The sequence below is a fragment of the Hypomesus transpacificus genome, chromosome 22, assembly GCF_021917145.1.
Source record: "Hypomesus transpacificus isolate Combined female chromosome 22, fHypTra1, whole genome shotgun sequence".
NCBI classification, from domain to species: domain Eukaryota; kingdom Metazoa; phylum Chordata; class Actinopteri; order Osmeriformes; family Osmeridae; genus Hypomesus; species Hypomesus transpacificus.
This window is the reverse complement of record NC_061081.1, coordinates 94,036-116,566: the sequence shown is the minus strand read 5'-3', so window position 1 is coordinate 116,566 and position 22,531 is coordinate 94,036. Positions and strand designations below refer to the sequence as shown.

The window sequence follows — 22,531 nt, the reverse complement described above, 5'->3', positions numbered from 1 at the left end:
TATGTTGATTTACATTTTACCCAACGTGCCAAGATGGGCCGAGTGGCTGTTTTTCAATCCACGTTTTTTTCCGTTCTTGTGTTCTTGCGAAATCGTTTGACGTCATCTCTCATTGCCCAAGTACGGTTCCAATCCAAAGAACACAAGTTACCAAGAACGCCAAAAATACCCAGGAATTATTTTTTGTCTTAAAATAGGGAATGGAGTACATTACAAAACCATCGTTTATTTTTTATTTTTTTCAGTAAACAAAAAATATACACGACTACACAAGGCGTTTGTGTTGTTCGAAGATGAAATAACCAATCAGAGACGAGAACTGGTTGAGAGATCGTGACGCTGCAGAATGCAATGCGGAAAAGGGCCCTGTGCAATCAGTGTGCAATGCATTAGCCTTGGTAGGCTATAAAAGCACAGACACGAAGGGCATCAAATAAAACAAAGCGAAAAGGTCGAAATTGATGGTATATGCCATGTTTTAAACAGTCGTATTTATCGTCAGTGAGTATAATGATTGCTAAAATGAGTTGTTTGTCTGATTTGAACAATCGTGACAGCGTGCGTTCACACAGCCTACTGTTGTTTTGCTCCTGTCCCGATGTTGTTTTTGCACAGTAGTACTAGTAGCTACAGCCAGACTACCTGTCATAGTATTTGATCTTACCCTGACACATCTACCCTATCTCTTGTTCATTAGTTTGCCTTTGGCCCTAAAAATGACATTATTTTGATGCCAATAAAAAATGATATGGTATCTGAAAATGTTACAGGATTGCATCCATAACGACAGGTTATGTGTTTGCTGTGTATACGCTACGCATGTCAACCCACAGAGAAGATAACACACCATCAACGTAGAAGGAATACTTGATGAGGTGCCTGTACAAGTCTAGGCACAACCTCTTGCCTATTTATCAAAATTGATCTCCAAAATTCAGTTCTTTTCCATTCTCACAGACCACTGTGAAAGATTAACGAGTTGGGTGTGGTTGTTTTCGTTGCCTAGTTGCAAGCTTCCTGTCTGCAGGCCCCTGTCCTCCTTTGAAGATGAGCAGCTCTTTGTCACTACAGTCACTGCGCCGCCCCCAGTGTTTCACTGTGAAGCACTTAAACATATTGTATAGGCCAGCGATGAGTGACAGACATAGCTGTCCTGTGAAACCGATTCAATCACATCAGAGCTGCTGATTAGCACACAAGTGCCCTGAGGACTAGGACCAGTCTAACAACTCTAGAATAATTCCTAGTTGTGCAAGGTTGAGATATTCAAATGTGATCATAGACCCTAGCGCTAGCACAGGCTGTTAGTATTGTCATTGCTTACATGTAAAATAATGTAAAGTATTGTAGTCTGTAGTACTCAGTACTAATGGCATGCATGGTTTTAGGATCTGATTAGGGAGCCCCAAATATGTTTTCTGATTCATTGTAATCTTTTATGGTGAGCCATCACTGACAGTGTGCATTTTGAGAATACAAAGTGGATTGTATACAGTATTTTCTCTGGAGTTTTAGCAACATTAACAACTAATTTCCATTCTAGAATGTTTGTGTTTTAATGCAAGGCACCTGGTACATGCGAAGGTGTGGCCATGGATGAGACTATGGAGTTTCCCGTCAGTCCAGAGTGAAAGCAGTTGGCCATGACCCCCCAGGCCCATAACACACAGGGGGCTCCTGGGAGCGGAGGAAGAATGCTCCTTCCTAATGTAGACCCCAGGAAGAAGCACTACCTGTGTGGCTCCTGTGCTGCTTTCACCAACATCGTGGTCACCTTCCCCATACACAAGGTCAGCTGAACTGGGATCTTACCACCTAAGGCAGTAACACAAGGTTTATTAGTGTTTCGAACCAAGCCCCCTTGGCCTGACATCAGTCCTGCCTCCATCTGTTCAGATCTGTCACAGACCAGTAAAAAGCCATCCTGACAATCAAGACGTTTATTTATAGCCTGCTGTCAGAGGTGCTTTGGAGTAACGTAACAAGACAAGACATGAAAATACATTGATTTGTAAAACCAAGATGTTGCACCCCCCCCCCCCCCCCCCCAGGTGTTGTTCCGCCAGCAGCTATTCGGGGTGGGTGTGATGGAGGCAGTGCGTCAGCTCCAGCAGGATGGCGTCAGGACCCTCTACAGAGGGCTCCTGCCCCCCCTTCTTCAGAAGACCACAACCGTGGCCATCATGTTTGGAGTGTATGTATATGACACCATTCTTTCCAACAGTCCTCACACCGCAAACTAGCATTTCCAACTGATTTGCCACTATAACCACCTGGTATCTTGACCCGTCTTGACTAAACACACAAACCCTGATTTGGTTCCAGGTATGAGGACTTCTCCCGTTTGCTGCCTCAACACACGGGGGCGCCAGAGCTCCTCACTCGGAGTGTTGCCGCTATCCTAGCAGGTGAAGAAGTCAGTTAAAATACATTTACATTTTATTTTTTTAGCAGACGCTTTTATCCAAAGCAACTTACAAATAGTTCATTTATTAAGTACAGCAGAAGATCACGGTTCAGAAGTGCATAGTAAGGAACCGTCAGTATTTACTAGCCACATTGCAAAGTAACCATAGCTCAGCTAGACACTGTGAGCAAAACTAACATTACGGTGTAACAGTAACATCGTACTTACAGCTCATGGCTGCTTCTCAGAAGTCTTTCCTTGTGTGGCTGTTTGTTTGACAATAAGGAATGTTTTCAAAAACATTTTCTGTCAGGCACTGCCGAGGCCGCCCTCACACCATTCGAGCGTGTCCAGACCCTACTCCAGGACCCCCGGCACCACGCCCGCTTTCAGAACACGGTCCACACCTTCCGGATGCTCCTGCAAGAGCATGGCGTGCGCGAGTGCTACCGTGGCCTTGTCCCCATCCTGCTCCGCAACGGCCCAAGTAACGCCCTGTTCTTTGCACTACGCGGCCCCCTCAAGGACCTCCTCCCCCAGGCTGACTCCCACGCCGCACACCTTCTCAGCGACTTTGTCTGTGGGGGTCTGCTGGGGGCCTTCCTGGGAGTCCTTTTTTACCCCCTCAACGTGGTCAAATCCCGTGCCCAGGCGCAGATCGGGGGCCACTTTCAATCCGGAAGGGAGGTGCTGGCGGCCATTTTGAAGGAGCGGGACGGGCGGGTGGTGCTGCTGTTCCGCGGTGTGCACCTGAACTACCACCGCTCCGTGCTGTCCTGGGGCATCATCAACGCCACATATGAACTGCTGCTCAAGGTGCTCTAACTGCCTAACAGCACGCCTTGCAAAATCCTAATAATACTACAATTAGTTTCTAGTATTACTTATTTTGATTGCTGTTCAAATTAATGATGCCACCTATCAAAGCACACTGGCATGGCGAGAGGTGGTATGAGTAGAGAAGTATGACCCCCCAACCCTAACCCCCCTCCACACACACACACACACACACCCCCACACCCACACGATGGTAGTCTTCAGACTGGGGGGAGATACATAATGTCCTTTTGTTACCCATATATGAATATATCATTTGGACTGAACCATTGAGCCAACCTCAATTTGGTGAAAAATAACATAGTAACAATGATGATAGTGGACAGTTTTCTACTGCAGGTGTGTGTGTCAGACTGAACTGTTATTTATTTAAATTTGAATGTGTCTGGAATCTGCCAAAGAATAATTCAGGGCCCACTTAAATGACATGAGAACCCCACCGTTATTTCTTTATTCCAGATTACTTCAGCATATGACAACATTTAACATAATTCAAAGATATTTATCTTACATCTCGCGCAATATCATTACATGCGCTAACATAGTTCTCTGACTTGGCAGTTTTTCAAATGTATACAGAACAAAACGACTTGTTGGTCTGTTCACACTGTTCAAAAGATTTACGCTAAATGCATAATCTGCATTTCGGCAGATTATCTGCTTGGTTTTACAACACTAGAGTTAAAATTAAAAAAATTGCTATGAAATAGACAAATGGCAAGTATCTCAAAGTGTATATGTATTTATTTATGTATTTATTTATCATCACTATTGACACTTGATCTTCAGGACCAAAGGTGGAAGATATTGACAATGTTATAATGGGATAGGGATGTTTTGTACACCTTATTGTGTTGGTCTCCTGTGGCAACAATTGTAATGTCTTGTCAATTTTGGCTGTGCGCTGTCTTGAATAAGCACTTATCTCTGTCTATATAATCAGAGTGGATGTTAGGTTCTTTGCATGTTGTGTTTATTTGGTACATGTCAAATTTGAGCTTGTCATAATAATATGGCTAGTATAATTTTACAGTATTCAACTTTGATGCGAAAAGATAGTCTTTTATCAAAATACTTATGCCATGTACGTATACCCAAGTGAGTTACATAAGTCTGTCATGTTATTGAAATGTTTATTAGTTTAAGCGCAAAAACTGCCTTCAATTTGTGCCTTGCTTTTTTGCAGACACATATCATCCCAGTACAGTGGTTGGTGTGTTTTACGTGTAGATTAACATGTTTGTTGTTATAAGTGTGATAATATAAAGGATTGTTGTCTGTGTACAATAGACTAGGTTCCTTCCTGCTGCAGTGTATTTAAATGTAACATTTATGGATTTCATTGTATCTTGCTTCTGTGACAACACAACGCAAATATCTATCCTGTCAACTGCCTTCTTGAATAGTCGGTGTATAGCACAAACACTGCTACCTAGTGGCCATGGAAGTTCTTCCAAAAAAACTGTGTTGAGCTGCATACCGTACATACTGGTTTACTAATGTTGAAATAAATAGTTGCCTTTGGGCCATGTCATAATGCTACAATACTGTCTGACCACTGCAAAATGCTAATTAATGCTAAGTGATGCATTACATTGACACTTAATACACACATACAACTTGATAGATCTCACTATGTAAATCGAAACTGACAGACATTGGAAAATGTAGCTTTTAATAAAGAGTTATATATTTTATGGCACATTTTACAAATGTAGATAATCTGTCAGACTGAGGAAGTTTCGAGAGGAATCTGGGCTGGTGTCTCACTGCCGGACCTTGTTGTTTTCTTCATGGCAGACCCTTTAATCCTGAGGGAAGTACAAATAATGACTTTCAAATCCCAGTCCATGACTTGCATTTTATTATTCATGCGGTGCCCCTTAGTGGTAGAATGATGTAAGTGAAACTGCAAAACAAAATACTAGATGACAACTCAAGTACTTATTTGGGAGCCGGCTCTGATGTTTCCTGGTTAAGCATGACCACTTCCTCCTCCTCGCTATCCGATATGACCACAACATCCACTTGAGAAATGGAAACAGGAAATCAGTCTCAGAATAGACAAACTCACCTTGAATGACTATTTCTCCAGATCCATTCATCCATCTCACTCTTAAACCACAGCTAGTCTCTCCCATACCTGTCCTCCCACGCTTTTCCAACATCACTATATCGCCCTGATCTTCATCCTCGTCCTCGTCTTCCTCCAGACCCCAGCTGTTCTGGAGCCCTTCGCCCACCTGGCCTGTGCCTGGGGCCGGCAGCACAGGAGACGACACCCTGACAGACCAACGGTTAAGGACAAGGGAGACGTAAAGAAACATGAAGATGGATCTGGGAGATATAAAGCTGAATCTGAGAGAGACTTTTTCTCCTCTGTTTTAGGTCTCAAACCTCATCTCCCAGATCAGCAAGCATTCGTATTAATTCATTTTGTGTGTGTGTGTGTGTGTGTGGCATTTCATCCTTTTGATCATGCCCCAGACTGGTGACTTTAACTTATTGTGGGGAGGATACAATTGGGACGGGGGCTCTGCTCTCTGGATGATCTCTTTGGCTTTCTCTTTGATGTTCATCGTTTCCACCGGCGTCTCCTTCTTTTTCAGCACGGTGATTCGCTCTCGTGGCATAGACTCTGCGAAGCCACACCTACTGCCTTCTTTCCTGGAAGGGCAGAACATGTCCACAGTATATGTTTTATATGTGTATATAAAAAGTTTGCCGCTACTAGATTACTTCATTACAATCGTTTGGATGTTTTTTCCAAAAAGACAACACAGATCATTATTTGGATTCAAAGTCTAGAAAACCTCTTTCCATCCTACCTGGCTTTCTTGTCGTTTTCCAGGGCTTTGTGAATGAGCTCGGTGATTTCTGTAACTTTAACACTGGCGATCTTGCTGCACCTCAGCACCTGAAGACAACGAATGCATGATTACAACTCTCAGCCGAAATGGCGGCTAGTGGCAATCTAAAAATATGTAGATGTGACCATCCCCGGAAGCCATTTTGAGCCAAAAGAGGTTCTTTAATATCTCCGTCCATCCATCTCCACGTCTCCTTCCTCCACTTCCCACTTTCTAACTGTCCCTCCCTCCCACCTGTTCTTTGAGCAGCATGATGCCCCCGCTGGACTGGATGGAACAAATCTCTCTGTGCTTGTTCATGGCGATCATCAGCAGGCCATCCATCACACGCTCCTCCCTCTCACACGGATCCACCAACAGGTAGGTCCTGGGCACATACCGGTGTGTGTCAGTGTGTGTGCACGCATGTTAAGTCAGAGAGATCCATGATAGCTGTTAGTGTCTGACAGATGAGGAGCTAGGGGGCTTACCCTTGTTGGAAGAAAGAGAAGCTAACGCAGATTGGCATGTGGTAGATGCTGAGAGGGATGAGGTCTCTCTCCTCTGAACCGTACTGCACACACACACACACAAAACAAATACACACACACAAAACAAACCCACACACAAAACAAACCCACCCCCAACACTACGGTCATTGACAAACACACACCTGCACCGAAAATGCAACATTGTCTTTGTTTCTACAGCAGCTGATGACCACAAAGGGGTCCTCACCACAGTGACCTCCTCTCCATGGATACCAACGTCAGGCCGTCTGAAGTGGGAAAGAGCAGTGATGGCGGCCAAGCTAGCCGCATCCATCAGGTTGCCGTCGTGGTTCAGGACATGAACATCAACCCTTATCTGCCACACCTGGCAAGAAAACAAACACACAGTTACCGAGGCAGACATAGATTCGGTACGAGCTACCGTAAGGGGAATAAAAAATAGACTTACACATGCACTATAAATTACACAGCTCAGGGGCATTGGTTTCATAACACGTGGGTGGAACACGTCTCACATACACCCTTTTTTAAGAACATTATATTTAATGACCACATCCTCTGTTATAAATTCCCATCCCACTCACCTTTGGAAACAAATCTCTGCCCCTGACTGAACCTACCTTCTCACCAGACACCACACATAAAGACTCTGTATCAAAGCATTTAGAGTTCCTCAGACATCTCTCCAGTTGTCTGTTCAACTTCACCAGCAGTTCGGAATGCCTGTAGAAAGAAAACAATGATAATACTCATTTTTAACTGTGATGGTGGTGTTAAGTTTATGCGTGGGTGCAATCTACTTAAGTAAATGTACCTGCCAACTTCAAAACCAGGCGACGCCATAGGTGATAGCTCTACGTTGAAAAACATTATCCCGTCCGATGGTCGGTTGTCTTTCGGGACGACGAGCTCACAGGAGACTTGTGTCATAACTCTGAAATTAACAAATTCGTATAACAAAGGAATTAACTTACATTTGAGTAGCGATTCTAATGGAAACATGTGGCTTAAAATCTCACCTCGTCTTCCCAAGATCAACAAAGCAACATCCATAGTCAGTGCCGAAGGATATCTTTATAGTTCTATAGTCATAGGTCTGTCTTCCATCCAGGCGCTAGAGATAATGGTAAATGGTTCACGTAAATTCAGTGACAATTTGATTTGTTACTAAATAGAAGTACTTTGTGATGTGCATAACTTCGTGCTTTGTGCAAGCTATTAGCTAGCACGCAAGTGGTACACCATACATTCAGTACGTACCCTAAACATAGCAACTTACCTTCTTCTCTTCAATGGCTTTCAAAAGGAACTGTCGCTCACAATTTGACAACGGTGTTTCTTTCATTGTGGCTCTCAAAAGGTTGCAGATATGTTAAACGCTCGGTGCCAAACGTGTGTCCACCATGAATTATCAACACATGTGAACTCCGCCTGGTGGGAGAAATTGTCAAACTAAAGGTCTTGAACATGTTTTATTGATATCAAGATGAAACATTATTTTTATGAAAGCGACAAGGCAATCCTATATCATTTTTTTTACAAATATACTATATCTGATCATGTAAAAATACATCAGGGAGGATGAAAAGAATGTGGATGACTAGGACGAAATTCAGTTCATGGTGAGAACGTTTATTTTGAAATTCTCTTTAGGGTCTTGCGCAGTTCGCAGTGCGCTGAAATCGCCAACCACTTGCCACTTGCTGTCATCATCGAGGGTCTTCAACCCTCAGTAACCATCAGGCCTAGCTTGGTAACTGTTTCCCCCCCCACTCAAAGTGGGTCAATACGCAGTGAAGATTGTCGTTGGAAAATATTACCAAAGAATATTACCAGAAAAGGCCTTGCATAGTTTGAGTACTTTCACAATTTGACAAGGTTAGTTTGCTTTCACCCATTCATTCCCCCAACATGCTCCATCATCATTCGCGTTGTGTTAGCAAGCTAACTAGCATAAGCTAACCTCTATGTAGCTTAATAATAGCTTGTTAGCTAACTAGCTAGCTGCATTATGTGATGATTCGTTTTCAGTGTGTTCCTTGACTACTTTAGCTAGCACTAGCTAGATTTCATGTTCTGGACTTTTACAGCTATAAGGTAGCCTATAGCTTAAAAAAAATTCAAGCTTGTTATAGGCCAGCTACTTTACAGTAGGGACCTCCTAGCTAGTCTTTTGCGCTGGAAAGGCGCGATTGTCGCGCCTTTATCAGAGGGGAAGGGTTGCTCATGATGAGGTGCTGGTGAGGACGTCCCGTACCAATTCAACAGCGGTTGGTATTCCTTTTAATAGTACCACCCAGAAAAGCTGACCCAGTTGAGCTTGTATAAAGCAGAAACCGGCCAGTTTATCTGGCATTTGCTAAAGCCTGTGCTAAGTTACAGCTAGTCTAGTTACACCATGCACACGTATTTGTGATGCAGAATGTTCCAGTAACGTATTCGTACAGCTAGATTAGACACATAGGTTGTTCGGGATAGCATGGCGGATAGCTTACACAGCAGCTGTAGGTTGATGAAAACCCCGTTTCCCTGGTGTTAACATCTCGGAAAATGATAAAATGCTAAGCAGGCCATTGATTCCATGTATGGTTGGCCACCCTTACCCATCCAACTCTGAAATGCACTTCTAAAGCTAAGCGAATGAGCATAAATAGCTATTTCAATCTTAATTGTTACAACCTTCCCTGTGACATGTCAATTCCTTAAGATAACAGATGACACCTGATAAGAATACAGGGAAAGTAATTGAAATAATGTACGAACCCTATCTACTTACTGCAGTCCTATGTTCATAATATCCTATTCGACATGTCGGTGTTCCAAAGCGAAACCTTACTGTTTGTGGTTGGAAGCTCTTTTTTTCCACTAGCAATATAAGGGAGGATACTTATCAAAAGCCATCAGTATCCACTAATGTGGTTACCACTCACGACTGTAAAGAGGAAGGAATAGTAAGATGGTTTTATCTCATGGGATATGGAAAGATTAGGGTGTTGCCTTAACTTGAGGACAGACTAAACAATTGACCCCCCCCCCCCCCCCCCCCCCCCCCGCCCCTCTCCTTTTATCCTCCCCTACCTCTGACGCTCTCCTGCCTATTTATATCTTCGTCTTTTACGGCACCTCCTCTTTCTACCCTCCATCAACTGTCTCCTCATGGGTCTCACTCCCCACCTCCAACTCCTCCAAACTGTCTGTCTATCGCTCCTTCCACCTCTGTCGCTCTCCACATCCTCCCCTCCCTCCTTTTCATTCCTCCCCCCTTCTTTTTACCCTGACCACGCCCGTCCCCTACCCATCCATTCCTTCTTCTATCACCACTCCTTCCATCCCTTCCTCTCTGATGACCTTTCAGATGAAGTTGTGGTGGAGCTGGGTGCTTGTGCTGCTCCTGTCCTGCCTGCTCCTGTCACCGATTGAGGCCCAGCAGGAAGAGGAGGACGAGCTACTGGGGGAGGAGGACGAGGGCCTGGTGGAGGAAGACGAGGGCCTGGTGGAGGATAGCAACTCTGCCGAGTCAGAGGCTGACGAGGAGGCCGGAGTGGATGCCAATGTCTCCTTCCAGGTCAGTCGAACGTCACGGGATGGACCCACACAGGAAGTGTTTGTGTGTTGCCGGGGGGATGAATAAGTGTTTGCTGTTTGGATGCTGACTTGGTTGGGATCAAGTTTTGCATTGATGAGCATCTCATCACATTTTGTAATAACTAATTAATTAGCTGTTGGGGTTCATTTAGAAGTGTAAAGGGATAGTTGGTTTAACTAAACCTGTTATGCTAATAATGTCATCCAATGATTGAACCCTTCAGGTCACGTACAAGACACCAGTTCCTACTGGGGAGGTCTACTTTGCCGAAACGTTTGATGACGGCTCACTTGACAGGTATTGATGTTACTTCATTACATGAGTGGCCTTGGAGAGAGATTTATTCTGTTTAAAGCCATCTGACATAACTACCGCCTTTTAAATTGTCATTGGATAAAGAAACTGTTGACCTCTGCAGTTGGCAGGTGTCAAAGACAATGAAGGAGGATGCAGATGATGAGATAGCAAAATATGATGGTAAGTGACGATAGAAGTATGAGAGGTTGGCGCTGACCATGGTTGTGTTGATCTTTCTCTCTGGATGTGAGTGGGAGCCAGAGAGAGTGTCCCTTCTCCTCCTAATCTCCTGTCTTCTCTGCCAGGCAAGTGGTCAGTGGAGCAGCTGAAGGAGAACAAGGTGCCAGGGGACCTGGGGCTGGTGCTCAAGTCCCGGGCCAAACACCACGCCATCTCTGCCCTGCTCAACAAACCTTTTGTCTTCGAGGACGACGCGCTCGTCGTCCAGTGAGTCATCGCCTATCCACTTTCACTCTGCTATTTTATTTATGGACAATTAGGGCTGGGCGAAATATTGCTATATATGATTGAGGAAGAAATGATTTTGATTTTGAAAAAAATGCTACAACAAACTAATTTGGGGGAAAAACGTTCTATTAAAATTTCGAAAGGTATTTTCGGAGAGGGTGAAAAAAGTTTTTTAGCAAAATTTACAAGAGGGGATACACATATTAGGCCATTTACACCTGATATAATGTGTATCCCCTCTGTAAGCTAGAAAAGAGCAGACATCTCCATATTATCTCAGGTTGTTCATTGTGACAAAATAACACAGAAAATAACACACATGATGGCAGGACATGATGGCAGGACATCCCCACACACACACACACACAGTACATTTTGCACACTCCAAAGGGTAGAAGCGACTGTTTTCCAAAACAGTTTACACACAGTGGTGTTCTGATATCAGTCAAACATTTAACGCCTACTGCTGATTCCACTTTCCTACTGAAATGACACATTGCGATCCGACTTATGAACCTAAGGAGGACGACCGGAAGGGTGTAGTAAATCACTTTACTCTCTACTATCTTCTCAGGTATGAGGTGAACTTCCAGGATGGGATTGACTGTGGCGGAGCCTACATCAAACTTCTATCAGACTCCGACCATTTGGATCTGGTAAGTCATGATCGGCATCATCTTCAACATCTACCTCACCTTCATGATGCATCACAATCTACTAACTCTTATTTACCTGTGAAAAAACATTCATGCCATGCCAATGTTGCAGGAGCAGTTCCACGACAGGACGCCCTACAGCATCATGTTCGGACCTGACAAGTGCGGTGAGGACTACAAGCTCCACTTCATCTTCCGCCACCAGAACCCCCTGAACAAGGACCTGGAGGAGAAGCATGCCAAGAGGGCCGACGTGGACCTCAAGAAGTTCTACACCGACAAGAAGACCCACCTCTACACCCTGGGTGAGGAAGGGCACGGAATGCGCCGGAAGGGAATATAGGGTATATGGTTGTGAGGGATTAGAATGTGTGTATGTGCTTCTATCTTAAAAGGTGAAGATGTAGATATGACATCAAAATGCTTTTTCATGGTCATGAGGCTGTTTGAAAGGTTAAAGCTTGTGCATGTTTAATAGTCCCCACCAACATTTTCTACTATTTACTGTACATAAACCGACCATCCTTCATATTCTTCTCCTCCTCTCTTGCCTCTCCCTTAGTCCTGAACCCTGACAACAGCTATGAGATGTTCATCGACCAATCCAGCGTGGGCCGGGGCAACCTGCTGCACGACGTCATCCCTCCCGTCAACCCAGCCAAGGAGATCGACGACCCCAACGACTCCAAACCCGAGGACTGGGATGAGAGGGCCAAGATCCCTGACCCTGAGGCCGTCAAACCTGAAGACTGGTGAGGAGAGGAGAGGGGGCCACGCTCGGCGGGTGCTGGGAGAGGGCTAGCGTTCTATCACAGTACATTTTTCCTTCTTTCCTTCATCTTAACCTCTTTCCTTCCTTCTTTCTTTACTTCTTTCAATACTCTTTCTTGTTGCTACTTCCATTCTGAGGTAATCAGTGATGTAGCATGGCATGGCTGAGGCTGTTTGTGCCATGGAGGGCTGTCTGATTGTCATCCATGTGATTTTAGGGATGAGGACGCTCCTGCCAAGGTGGAGGACCCCGACGCTGTGAAGCCAGAAGGCTGGCTGGACGAGGAGCCTGAGTTTGTGCCTGACCCCAGCGCGGAGAAGCCAGACGATTGGTAGATACCCAGGCACACGCACGCATGCAGACATATAAACCTTGAAACGATCAAAGGACTGAGCCTCCCCTCTCTCTCTCCCCCCCTCCCTCCCTCTCTCTGCAGGGATGAGGAGATGGATGGCGTATGGGAGGCCCCCCAGGTTCCTAACCCAGCATGTGAGACCGCTCCTGGATGTGGGGATTGGAAACCCCCCATGGTGAACAACCCCCTGTACAAGGGAAAGTGGAAGGCCCCTCTAGTGGAAAACCTCAACTATCAGGTTGGTAGCTCGGGGGAGAACATGTCCCTCCGGTCCTCTCTCCATTACCTCTTCTGTCAATTGTTCCTTCTTATAAAATGTAACTAGTGCACTCATACATGAACCTCTATGACCTATGTGTTCACAAGAAGGTGTTTTCTGGTCCTGTTTCACTGCATCTACTTTCAAACATACCTGTGAACCCTCCACCCTCCCATCTCAGGGTGTGTGGAGCCCTCGTAAGATCCCCAACCCGGACTTCTTCGAGGACCTGCACCCGTTCCAGATGGCCGCCTTCAGGGCCGTGGGCTTGGAGCTGTGGTCCATGACTTCGGACATCTACTTTGACAACTTCATCATCACCTCCCACAAGGAAGTGGCCGACCGCTGGGCCTCTGACAGCTGGGGGCTCAAGAAGCTGGTTGCCAGCGCCAACGAGGTGGAGAGACACACTGTATTATGCAGTAACCACATGTATCCCAACAGATACACAGAGGCTCAATTTAAAGCTGCACACCATTTGTGCATTTCTGGTTAGCTAAATTGTTGAACTGTCTGTCTCCTCTCTATCCCTCCCTCCTTCATCTGTCCTTCTGTCCAGCCTGGCGTGTTTGCCCAGCTGACCCTGGCTGCAGAGGAGAGACCCTGGCTCTGGGTGGTCTATATCCTGACTGTGGGGCTGCCCATAGGATTGGCTGTGCTTTTCTGCTGGCCCAAGGTACACACACACACACTCTACCTTACAGTAGTGCTGTTATAAGACTGCTTCTTTCTGTTAGACTATGGTTTACACAGACGCACGCGTTCACAATTCCATTATTCATCATCAAGGAAGAAAAATGTAAAGTTCACTTTTTGCTTCTCCAGAAGTCCGATGACGATTACGTGTACAAGAAGGTGGATCCCCCTCGGGCTGAGGTGGAGGAGGAAGAGGAGGAGGAGGAGGAAGAAGAGGAGGAGGAAGAAGAAGAGGAAAAGGTGGTCCAGGATGGGGAGGCCAAAGCACCTGACAGTTCAGAACTTGCAGGTGAGAGAGGAAAAAAGGTTTCAGATATCATCCCCATCAAAGTCATGACTTCTGAAAATGGCTTCCGGACTGGTTTCAAACCACATCGTAGCTGGGAAGTCATGCGTAGTTTGCTCACCCTCACTCGCTTCTTGCAGCGGAGGTGGAGAACCCCGAGGAGGAGAGCGGAGGGGCGGCTGGGGACAGTCCTGAGGGAGAGGATGGGGAAGAGGAAGAGGAGGAGGAAGAGGAAGAGAGCAAGTCCAATGAACCTGCATCCGATGATGAGGTTAGTGTTTGGGTTTTACCACAGAATATAATTTTTGAATTTTTTTGCGTTGATGTCATGCATCCCATCGCACCCTCCTCACTATGGTTCAATATCACCTTTCTTCCTCTCATGCTATTCTTCCCAGATGAAGGGTGCTGATGAGGGGGGCCATAGGGCTGGGGACGGGCACAAACAGTCTGTGAGGAAGAGGAAGGTACGGAAAGACTAAGGAAGATGGAACACCCAACGCCTACGCTCTAGTCCTTTTTCCCTCTCGTTCCTCTGTTTGCCCTCCTCTGCGAGAGTGAGGTAACTCCCCCATCCTCAAACAGCATGCAATCCCTCCAACCGACCTGGAGTCCTCACGACTTGGGTACAGCTTCCCTCTGACGAACATCCCCCCCCCCATGTTCCTCACCCTGTCACTGGCTACGTCAGCTGTAAAGGGAATCAGTGCTACCCTAAAGCCCAACCCTTCACCTCCATGTCCTCCCTATGAGCTCCAGCTCTCGCTCCCCGCCCCCCCCCCACACACACACTTTTCCTCTTAACGGCAATCCTAACCTCCCCATCTTTCACCTGCTACCAGTCTTCCTCTCCTCAGCACAGCAACATCAGTTTTCTTTTATACCGTTGGTATTAGACGAGTTTACCAATCCAACACCCTCTGGCTCTCTTGTGTGACCACCGAGAGCCACTCTTCGATAGTACAAAGGCTTCCTGAGTTACCTAGTGGCTACCTGTGTGTCTGCGCCATGCTCATATCAACACTGTCGGACAAGACAATAACACGCCTCACGTTTCCGTGGTTACCTCTTTTTAGATGGGATTTTTTATTATTTTTTAACATATGAAAGGGAGTTCGACAGTTCTGCAGTAATGAGTGTTGTTTTCTCATCTTTTTTCATGTTCTTAAGTTATAGAGGTTTTCAACAGAATCCAAATAAGCACTGGAGGAACATGTACCTATTTATTCCGATTTTAAAACTTCTCGTTCATTCATGCCATTACAAAACAATATTTTACGATACAGTTTTTACTTGTGTAGTTTTGCCACTGATTTGCTTGTAGTGAGCCTTAGTGCTGGACATGGCCAGTCTGCTTGTCCACAGCCATCAGCTCAGCGTGTGCATATTTGTAGTAAAAAGTGGTTGTCTGTATTGAAGCAGGACATGACTTGTTTGTTATTTATTTTGAATGTGTTTGAGCCTCACACACTGAGTATAGCTGATGGCTGAGGTTTATCAACAAGCAACTACTCAGTCTGATATAATTATCAGTTCACACACAAGGGGACGAGTTGTGTGTGTGGAGTCCCGAACTATAACCAGTGGGTTCCCACTACTTGAACCTTCAGTTCAGCTCTGTCTTGCCTGGAAAGAGATGTGGGAGTATTTTGTATTCTTTTTGCTTTTTTCCCCCCTTTGTCTCAAGTTTTCTAGTTCATGTTCTGGCCCAATTAAGGCCCATTTTCCTGTTTCATACTTTGCAAATTGTACAATGCTCTTGGAAATAAAGTATTTAATACAAAACAATCTAAGCTTTTGTGGCCTTTTTATTTAATATCACAACAGGCATATTAAGTCAGTAAAAGTATTTTTATTAAAACAAAAAGTGTTAAAAGTCAACACAGTCATAACATTTACACATTATCTACACACAAGGCAGTTTGTCTCATAGGTTGTGTGTAGTGGGGCATACTCAACATGCCTGAGAACAGAGGGAGAAATTGGAGCACATTATACAACTGCTGAACATAAAAAAATACAAAATAATTCCATTTAATAAAACATACATTATGAGATGCACTGTGTTTTTGTGTAGTGGGACCTTCCAGAAATTCCCTTTAAATCTACTTTTAGCACCCAAAGTGAAATATTCCCTTTCTGTACTGTTATTTTACTACTCCTTATATATACATATCTTCTTCTTTTTTTAAGCCTAAATTTTTTTCCAATTCCGGAACAGAAGCTTCGGGTAAGCACATGACTTTGCTAATGCACTGATTCAGACAGAGTGTGGTCTGGATCTCTTGCAGAGTGGGTTCCACAGGTCTGAGTGATTGGATCAATAGCACTCAAGGCCTATTTACTCCTCTTTTACAGTTTCAGTAAGGGAAGGGCTGGGCCAGCTACCTTCCCCATCTCTTCTCCTCAGCTGAGATGAAGGCTGCCAAAAGATATGCTGTAGTGTCTGAACTATTGTAACCACCAGTCAGTTTTACACAGCGTTTTAAGTCTGCAACCTTTTAATGTGCAGCAAGAAACATTACTGTATGACTATCTGTAAAACACTTTTACACATCAGTTTTTCTGTGCTTGCCCCCCACCTAACCCATCCATCCATCAACGAAAAAGCCTTGCACTCTCGTAAAAACAAAGGCCTAAATTCATACTGGATGTGTACCACCAGTGATGATACATAAAAACATATTTGAATGAGTACATTAGTAGCTCAGTCATCACCTGAATCATAGTTTAAGCCAGTAGTGTTCAACCAGTGGGAACATCTGGCTGTGAGACATTTAGTCACTTTAGCTATTAGTTAGCTATTGGCTAACATTAAACAAAGAAAATCTCATGGAGTGCTTGAATAATATGTTAATGAATCACATTTCCCATGCTATTCAAATATCTTAATATTTATATTCAATAACACTGTCCAGTCCAATCTCCAATCTAGATCAAACCAGTTAAATATGTAAGACATCATTATGACAATGACATGAGGTTCCTCAGACAAACAAGAAGTTAAAACAAAATAGATTTAAAGACAAATTAAATTAAATTTGACTGAATGTTTGTGTTGATGTTATGAGGTAAAGGTCAATCAAGGATAAACTGGACTCAGGGGCCCTGTCAGAATACCCCTTCCTCACTATAAGGAATTCACTAATTTAACATGACTTGATTGGCCAAGTTAACCTAGAACTGTGGCCAATCACATCTTAAAAAATCAATAATTACCTCATGGGAAGAGGGAAATATGCATTTCCACATGATTCTGAAAGAGCCAGGATATGTTGGTTTAGGAGTGGAGATGGATTAATTACAAGATGCATATGAGCCTCTAGGTTCAAAGTACCATCAACATCTGATCAAAAGTGAGATCCTTCTCTAACTAGTTGACGAGTTAGAAAACATTCCGATACGGGATCATTTGTTGGAGGTAACTTCAACCTAGAATGTAATTATGTTTTGGGATTCTAGAATCATTCTCTTATGTTGGCTACTTCCGTTTGCTTTTGGTGTCCGTGGTCTGGAACACACTGGAGGCCGACATCAAGTTCTCAATGTACTGGCCCAGAACCTGGTTCTCCGATTTCAGCTTGAGATTCTCCTCCTTGACGGCATCCACCCTTGCCGATAGGTCTATCATAGAAGACAAGAGAACCCAGGGAAAGGTAAGCAGTAATTCAGAATATCTGTTGAACAGAAAAACTGGAAGAGAAAAACGTTTTTCTTCTTGTTTCTGTTCCCTTAACATTAATGTGCTACTACTGCCAAAAAACTGCCTAAACTCCCCAGACTGAAGGCTTTGGCAACACTCGTGGTTGTGCTAATCTGAGAGGACAGACGGTTTCGGGGGGGGAAACTGCTTTTTAGTCTTGAGTTCGGGTGGACAGAGACAAATGGAGATGCATTTAGGAAGCCATTAACACTGCGTCTACTGATAGACTGGAGGAGTGATGAAGACAAATTAAAGCAGGAGAGAAGAGAGATAACAGTAAGCCAGCGAGAGAGAAAGAAGTGCTTGCAAAGGTCAATGCTCAGTGGACTAAGAGGGATATTTGGGAGGGAGAGGAGGATGGAAGAAGGGTGCAGTGGGGCTTTTGCGTGCTTATTTGGTATCAGGAAGAAATCAAAAAAATAGGGTGTTGCCTTTACCTTCCAGTGTGTGTTGCAGCTCCAGAACCTGGTTGATAAGCCTCGTCTTCTCCTCCACTTCTACTTGGTTCTCCATGTCTCCTGGCATGTACAACGGACACTGTTAATGTGACCCGACCAGGACACACGCATCCCTCACTTTAATAAAGAACCCTTGTCACACAGGAGGCTTGTACGTGAGTTGCAGTAGTTGCTTAGTTAGTTACTATACCATCCATGTCGCAGTTCATGGCGAAGAGATCGTTGTCCTGTTTGATATACAGGGCTGCAGTTCCTCTGTCCACTGCATGACACAAGACAAAAACGTGTCATGAGTTCAAGCCAACAGCAATGGAGATCGTATGTCTTTTCAGTTTAACGCATCGCAAAAAAAGCTGAGACATGACGCCACGAGCTCTGCCACCCTGTTTAATCCTGGAGTTATAAAGAAAACTTCAAGTGTCAGTCTAGATTGAGGCGATACCTAATTGTGTCGCTTAACTGGCTGACCAAAATGCTTTATAAAAGGTTAACCAGCTGTAGTTTTGTAGGTTGAGACTTCCCAAAGAGTACACTAGCGTAAGTAAACAGTCCCAGCTCAGGTACAAGTAGCAACGCTAGTAAGCGACATTTTATACCTACAGTACTACTGTACTGTGTAGTTGTTGCTTGCCATATCCTAAGAATCTCAATCTCATTGTTTAGAATAACCTTGTGTTATACTGTCGATTTGATAAATGAATCCCTTGACATTAATGTTATGCTAACTAGCTGGTTAGCTAGGCTAGCTTGCATGTTGGACAGACACATCAGCTTGCTATTGACGATGCGCCCACCTTATATTGAACAATACTAGCCAAAAAGTGACAATGACAAGTGAAACAAATGTAGCTCAGACTGCCATATTCAAATCAAAATTGTAAAAATATGGTAATAGAACTCTAGCTAGCTCACTTGCGTTGTATGTTAAAGTTAGCTCGCCACCCGGGCCCTGTTGGGCTGGGAATCTGTTCACTAGCTTTGACTAGCTGACGTAGAATTTACACTGTGAGGCGTGTAGATAACTAAGTAATCAAAATTATATAAATGTCTGTGACTTACCCGTTGGATATTGTATGGATATTTGGCTAGCTAATGGAAACCGTAGCCGGTTTGTGTCAATATCGTTTTAACACGGCACTGCGGGTTTCCCTGCCTGACAGTGAAGATGGGACAACCTGACTCACACTAGTTGGGTGCAATTTCCAATGTACCCTACAGAGGTCGCTACGGTTATGAAAACACACAGTGACTACCCCAGTCAAAGTCTGCATGCACGCTTAAAACGACGACTCATGTGATATGTCTGAGATACTGAGAACTGAGGTGTTTTTGTTTGTTTCTTTGTGTGTCTATATTTAGTAAATACGAGTACTAACTAATGTCCACCACACACACATAAAAACACAGTCACACGCTGCAGCCCTAAAATGACAGATGCTCAGGCGTCTCCCTGCCATTCCCCTGATAGGCAAGTAGTGCACTGCCGAGCTGAGCGACAGTTGGCCGAGCTGAACCAGCCCACCAGGATCAGTGTTGAGCGTTATGGGACGGTGTCGCTACGCTCTGCTCAGTGGAGCCCATATGCTACTGCCTGTAGCCAGAACGAACCATGGGGAGGGGGCTGTTTGGCCAACTATGACCGGCCTGGACTGGCTTGTACAGTCCAAGACAGTCACAAGACCAGTGCTACTCGCTGTTGCAGCACACATTTTAGTATCAAACGACTGTTTGTGTCATAGCTTTTTCTGTCTCGTTGCCTACTCCCTCTCTGCTCCCTCTATATTCCCCCGATTTGTGAGTCTCAATGGAAAACCTTTCTTGTTTCCTGCTGTTTAATTACGCCTTGTACAGCTCTTAAGAAAATATACTTCCAATTTGTTCCCTGACCAACACAATCATTATTTTACCCATTGAGTTAATTACTTACCTACTTAGGCCTAGTTGCTCATTTAGCCTGATAATTAGTCACATACTTGGGGTTTGTCACTATAGACCAATTATCACCCTACGTCACACAACTGTAAAGAAGGCTCAACTGCGCATGTGGGTTGCAAAAGACGAACTTCTCCCCGTTCTATTAATCTTGGAGTGTCGTTCAGGTCATCATATATCTCTGGCCACTGGATTGCAGGGCTTGATATTAACTTTTTGAGGCTCTTGGCCTTTGGACAAATACATTTACGTTCACTTGTCGATGCACAAAAGTCACTTGACCCCGATACCCTTAAATAGCCTGTCCAAGTGATCGGGCAAAACTAGCCTGGCTAACGGAGGTAGCTTTCTCAGGCAAATGACGAATGAAACAGACAGGTTAAAGAAATCCGATATTCTGGCTATCTTCACCAGACTCGTATCTACATTAGGCAGTCCTCCCTGACGTTTCTGGTGTAGGATGGAGTGAAATACAACATTGTGCACTCTGCCAGTGAGCGAGTCTGACTGAGGCTAACGTCAAAACAGTGTAACTGGGATGTAGTCTCACTCAGATTGCCAGTTTAAACAAATCAGAAAAATAATCGGACCAGCTGACTATAAAAGCAGAATTCCCATATCTCTTGAAAGCTGGCTCGACTTTTTAAATGTAGAATTGACTGTAAAAGTGTAAAATTATGAACTATGTGACATGACGTGAAGACATGGTTGCCGTTCGACTATGCGGTCTGTACCGGGCGACATTCTCACTCAAATTTCAAGACTTTCGGGACCCAAATCAAAATTCTGATGCGACAGATCATTGGGTAATCGCTTTCTCTCCTATAGGCATGTCCTCCTCGACGCTTTTGGTCTTTTTAAATCTAACTATTTGTATTATCCGTGTGGTCCTTTTGCCATTTAAAATGCTATCCTTTCCCGGTTTTCAGCAGCCACAGTGCGCGCGCATCCCGATTGTTTACAAACAAATAATTGGTCTATTAGTCTCTCTAGAGCTGCATTGTTGGGGAAGCAACTAGAACACGTGTAATGATAGTGGACTACAATGTAGCTAGAATTCTCATAGACTGAGTCCACTGTGTGTCTGGAATCACAGCTTAAGAATGTAGGACGGAATGCCGCTGTAAAGGGTTCATTTGAACGTGAAGATGGAATTTCCAATGTAGAATTCTCGGGAAAGGTCTTAACTCCCCCGGTATTTTTCTCCCTCTCCAAAGGTATTATAGGACAGCGTGCTATCAGCGGTGCTCAGGTGGACAGGCCTTCACACATGCAATCTTGTGTTTACTTCCTCCATATCATGACAAAGCATTGGTTAGCCTACTACAAAGAGAGGAGGAGGGAAGGAAGGAAATTTGAGCATTCAACTGTGTTCAGTGTGTGGGCAGGTACTCTAAACTAGGTCACGTCAGGTATTTAGGCTTTAAGGTACAGAGGAGCGAGGGCTACAGGTGTTCAAGTACAGGTGGTGTTGAGTCTTACCTGTGTCGTCAGCTAGCGAGATGTTGGTGAAGGTTCCATCGTCTTCCTCTACCTGGGACTCCATGGCTAATGCTAGAGGCTAACTCAGAATACTTTCTCTTCCTCTCTAAACTCGTAGAGTGGGATATCCTTTTTTGTCTCTCTCTCTCTTTCCTACAGAGACTACCCTTTGAGTAGCGTGCTATCGATAACTTCCAAAGCTTGCAGAGAGACGTGATGACCTTGTCTTTCTCTCTCCCTGTCTCTCTCTCTCTCACACTTTCTCTCTCTCTCACACACACTTTTTCTCTCAATAACGTCTCTTTGTTTTCTTCCTTGTTCCCTTGTCAGGGTCACTCCCTTGGCTTTCTCCGTTCATCTATTTTTCTCTCCCTGTCTCTCACTGGCTTTCTGTTACACACACACAGAAATACACACACATACACACCAAACACACATACACTACATAGTCCAAGCCCCACCCTGTGGGACACCTGTTCCAGTCAGGCTGCTCTGTCTCCTTCTGAATTATTTAAGTTTCCACGGTGACCAGCCCTACCTGACTGGTGGCTCGGGTGACAGAGTTGTCATGGGAACATGTCACCAAGGCAATGCATTGGCCAGAGTAGGTGATTGTTCCCCAGCTGCTCAGGGTTCAAGGTTCAGAAATCCACTGTTGGTAGAGAAGCTCAGTCCAAGTGTCATAAAGCAGAGTCATACGGAACCCCACACACACATACACATGCACACATAAACACACACTTGTGCATGCTCGCTCGCTCGATCACACATTAACCAAAGAGGTGAAGGAGGGAGTGTTGAGTACACAGAAAGGTAAACAGGCTCCTCAAACAGATTCTCTCATTCTCTCTCTCTCTCTCTCTCTCTCTCTCTCTCTCTCTCTCTCTCTCTCTCTCTCTCTCTCTCTCTCTCTCTCTCTCTCTTCTCTCTCTCTCTCTCTCTCTCTCTCTCTCTTGATGTCCCAATATTGTGTTAC

General features: G+C 44.6%; 4 protein-coding genes across 9 annotated transcripts; 2 read left to right on the top strand and 2 right to left on the bottom strand.

Annotated features, from left to right (window-relative positions):
• Window positions 1-347: 347 nt before the first annotated feature.
• On the top strand, window positions 348-4,817 carry slc25a51a (solute carrier family 25 member 51a). Its single transcript, XM_047044866.1, has 4 exons — window positions 348-1,790; window positions 2,052-2,194; window positions 2,326-2,408; window positions 2,721-4,817. Exons 1-4 carry the CDS (start codon window positions 1,644-1,646, stop codon window positions 3,230-3,232), a joined length of 885 nt encoding a protein of 294 aa, XP_046900822.1. The 5' UTR covers window positions 348-1,643; the 3' UTR covers window positions 3,233-4,817.
• Window positions 4,818-4,902: 85 nt separating this feature from the next.
• Window positions 4,903-9,473, bottom strand: exosc9 (exosome component 9). Of its 2 annotated transcripts, none has more exons than XM_047044865.1 (13): window positions 9,382-9,473; window positions 7,885-8,036; window positions 7,625-7,719; window positions 7,420-7,539; window positions 7,226-7,328; window positions 6,832-6,969; window positions 6,585-6,667; window positions 6,349-6,481; window positions 6,073-6,161; window positions 5,765-5,911; window positions 5,388-5,527; window positions 5,189-5,271; window positions 4,903-5,055 (listed from the first exon to the last, which is right to left on the bottom strand). In XM_047044865.1, exons 2-12 carry the CDS (start codon window positions 7,948-7,950, stop codon window positions 5,189-5,191), a joined length of 1,197 nt encoding a protein of 398 aa, XP_046900821.1. In that variant the 5' UTR covers window positions 7,951-8,036; window positions 9,382-9,473; the 3' UTR covers window positions 4,903-5,055. The 2 variants fall into 2 exon arrangements, with proteins under 2 accessions (XP_046900821.1, XP_046900820.1); XM_047044864.1 differs by having other exon boundaries at window positions 9,369-9,446.
• Window positions 8,284-15,769, top strand: clgn (calmegin). Of its 2 annotated transcripts, none has more exons than XM_047044860.1 (15): window positions 8,284-8,483; window positions 9,961-10,170; window positions 10,415-10,488; window positions 10,610-10,668; window positions 10,794-10,935; window positions 11,531-11,612; window positions 11,725-11,917; window positions 12,175-12,364; window positions 12,602-12,715; window positions 12,821-12,977; window positions 13,180-13,395; window positions 13,558-13,674; window positions 13,824-13,983; window positions 14,121-14,251; window positions 14,379-15,769. In XM_047044860.1, exons 2-15 carry the CDS (start codon window positions 9,961-9,963, stop codon window positions 14,460-14,462), a joined length of 1,929 nt encoding a protein of 642 aa, XP_046900816.1. In that variant the 5' UTR covers window positions 8,284-8,483; the 3' UTR covers window positions 14,463-15,769. The 2 variants fall into 2 exon arrangements, with proteins under 2 accessions (XP_046900816.1, XP_046900817.1); XM_047044861.1 differs by lacking the exon at window positions 8,284-8,483 and adding an exon at window positions 8,626-8,875.
• Window position 15,770: 1 nt separating this feature from the next.
• scoca (short coiled-coil protein a) lies at window positions 15,771-21,988 on the bottom strand. 4 transcript variants are annotated; one of them, XM_047044868.1, is made up of 4 exons: window positions 21,556-21,988; window positions 18,332-18,403; window positions 18,121-18,201; window positions 15,771-17,604 (listed from the first exon to the last, which is right to left on the bottom strand). In XM_047044868.1, the coding sequence occupies exons 1-4, from the start codon at window positions 21,617-21,619 to the stop codon at window positions 17,462-17,464; spliced, it is 360 nt and encodes a 119-aa protein (XP_046900824.1). In that variant the 5' UTR covers window positions 21,620-21,988; the 3' UTR covers window positions 15,771-17,461. The 4 variants fall into 4 exon arrangements, with proteins under 4 accessions (XP_046900824.1, XP_046900826.1, XP_046900825.1 ...); XM_047044870.1 differs by lacking the exon at window positions 21,556-21,988 and adding an exon at window positions 20,069-20,111; XM_047044869.1 differs by lacking the exon at window positions 21,556-21,988 and adding an exon at window positions 19,201-19,344.
• Between the last annotated feature and the right edge of the window lie 543 nt (window positions 21,989-22,531).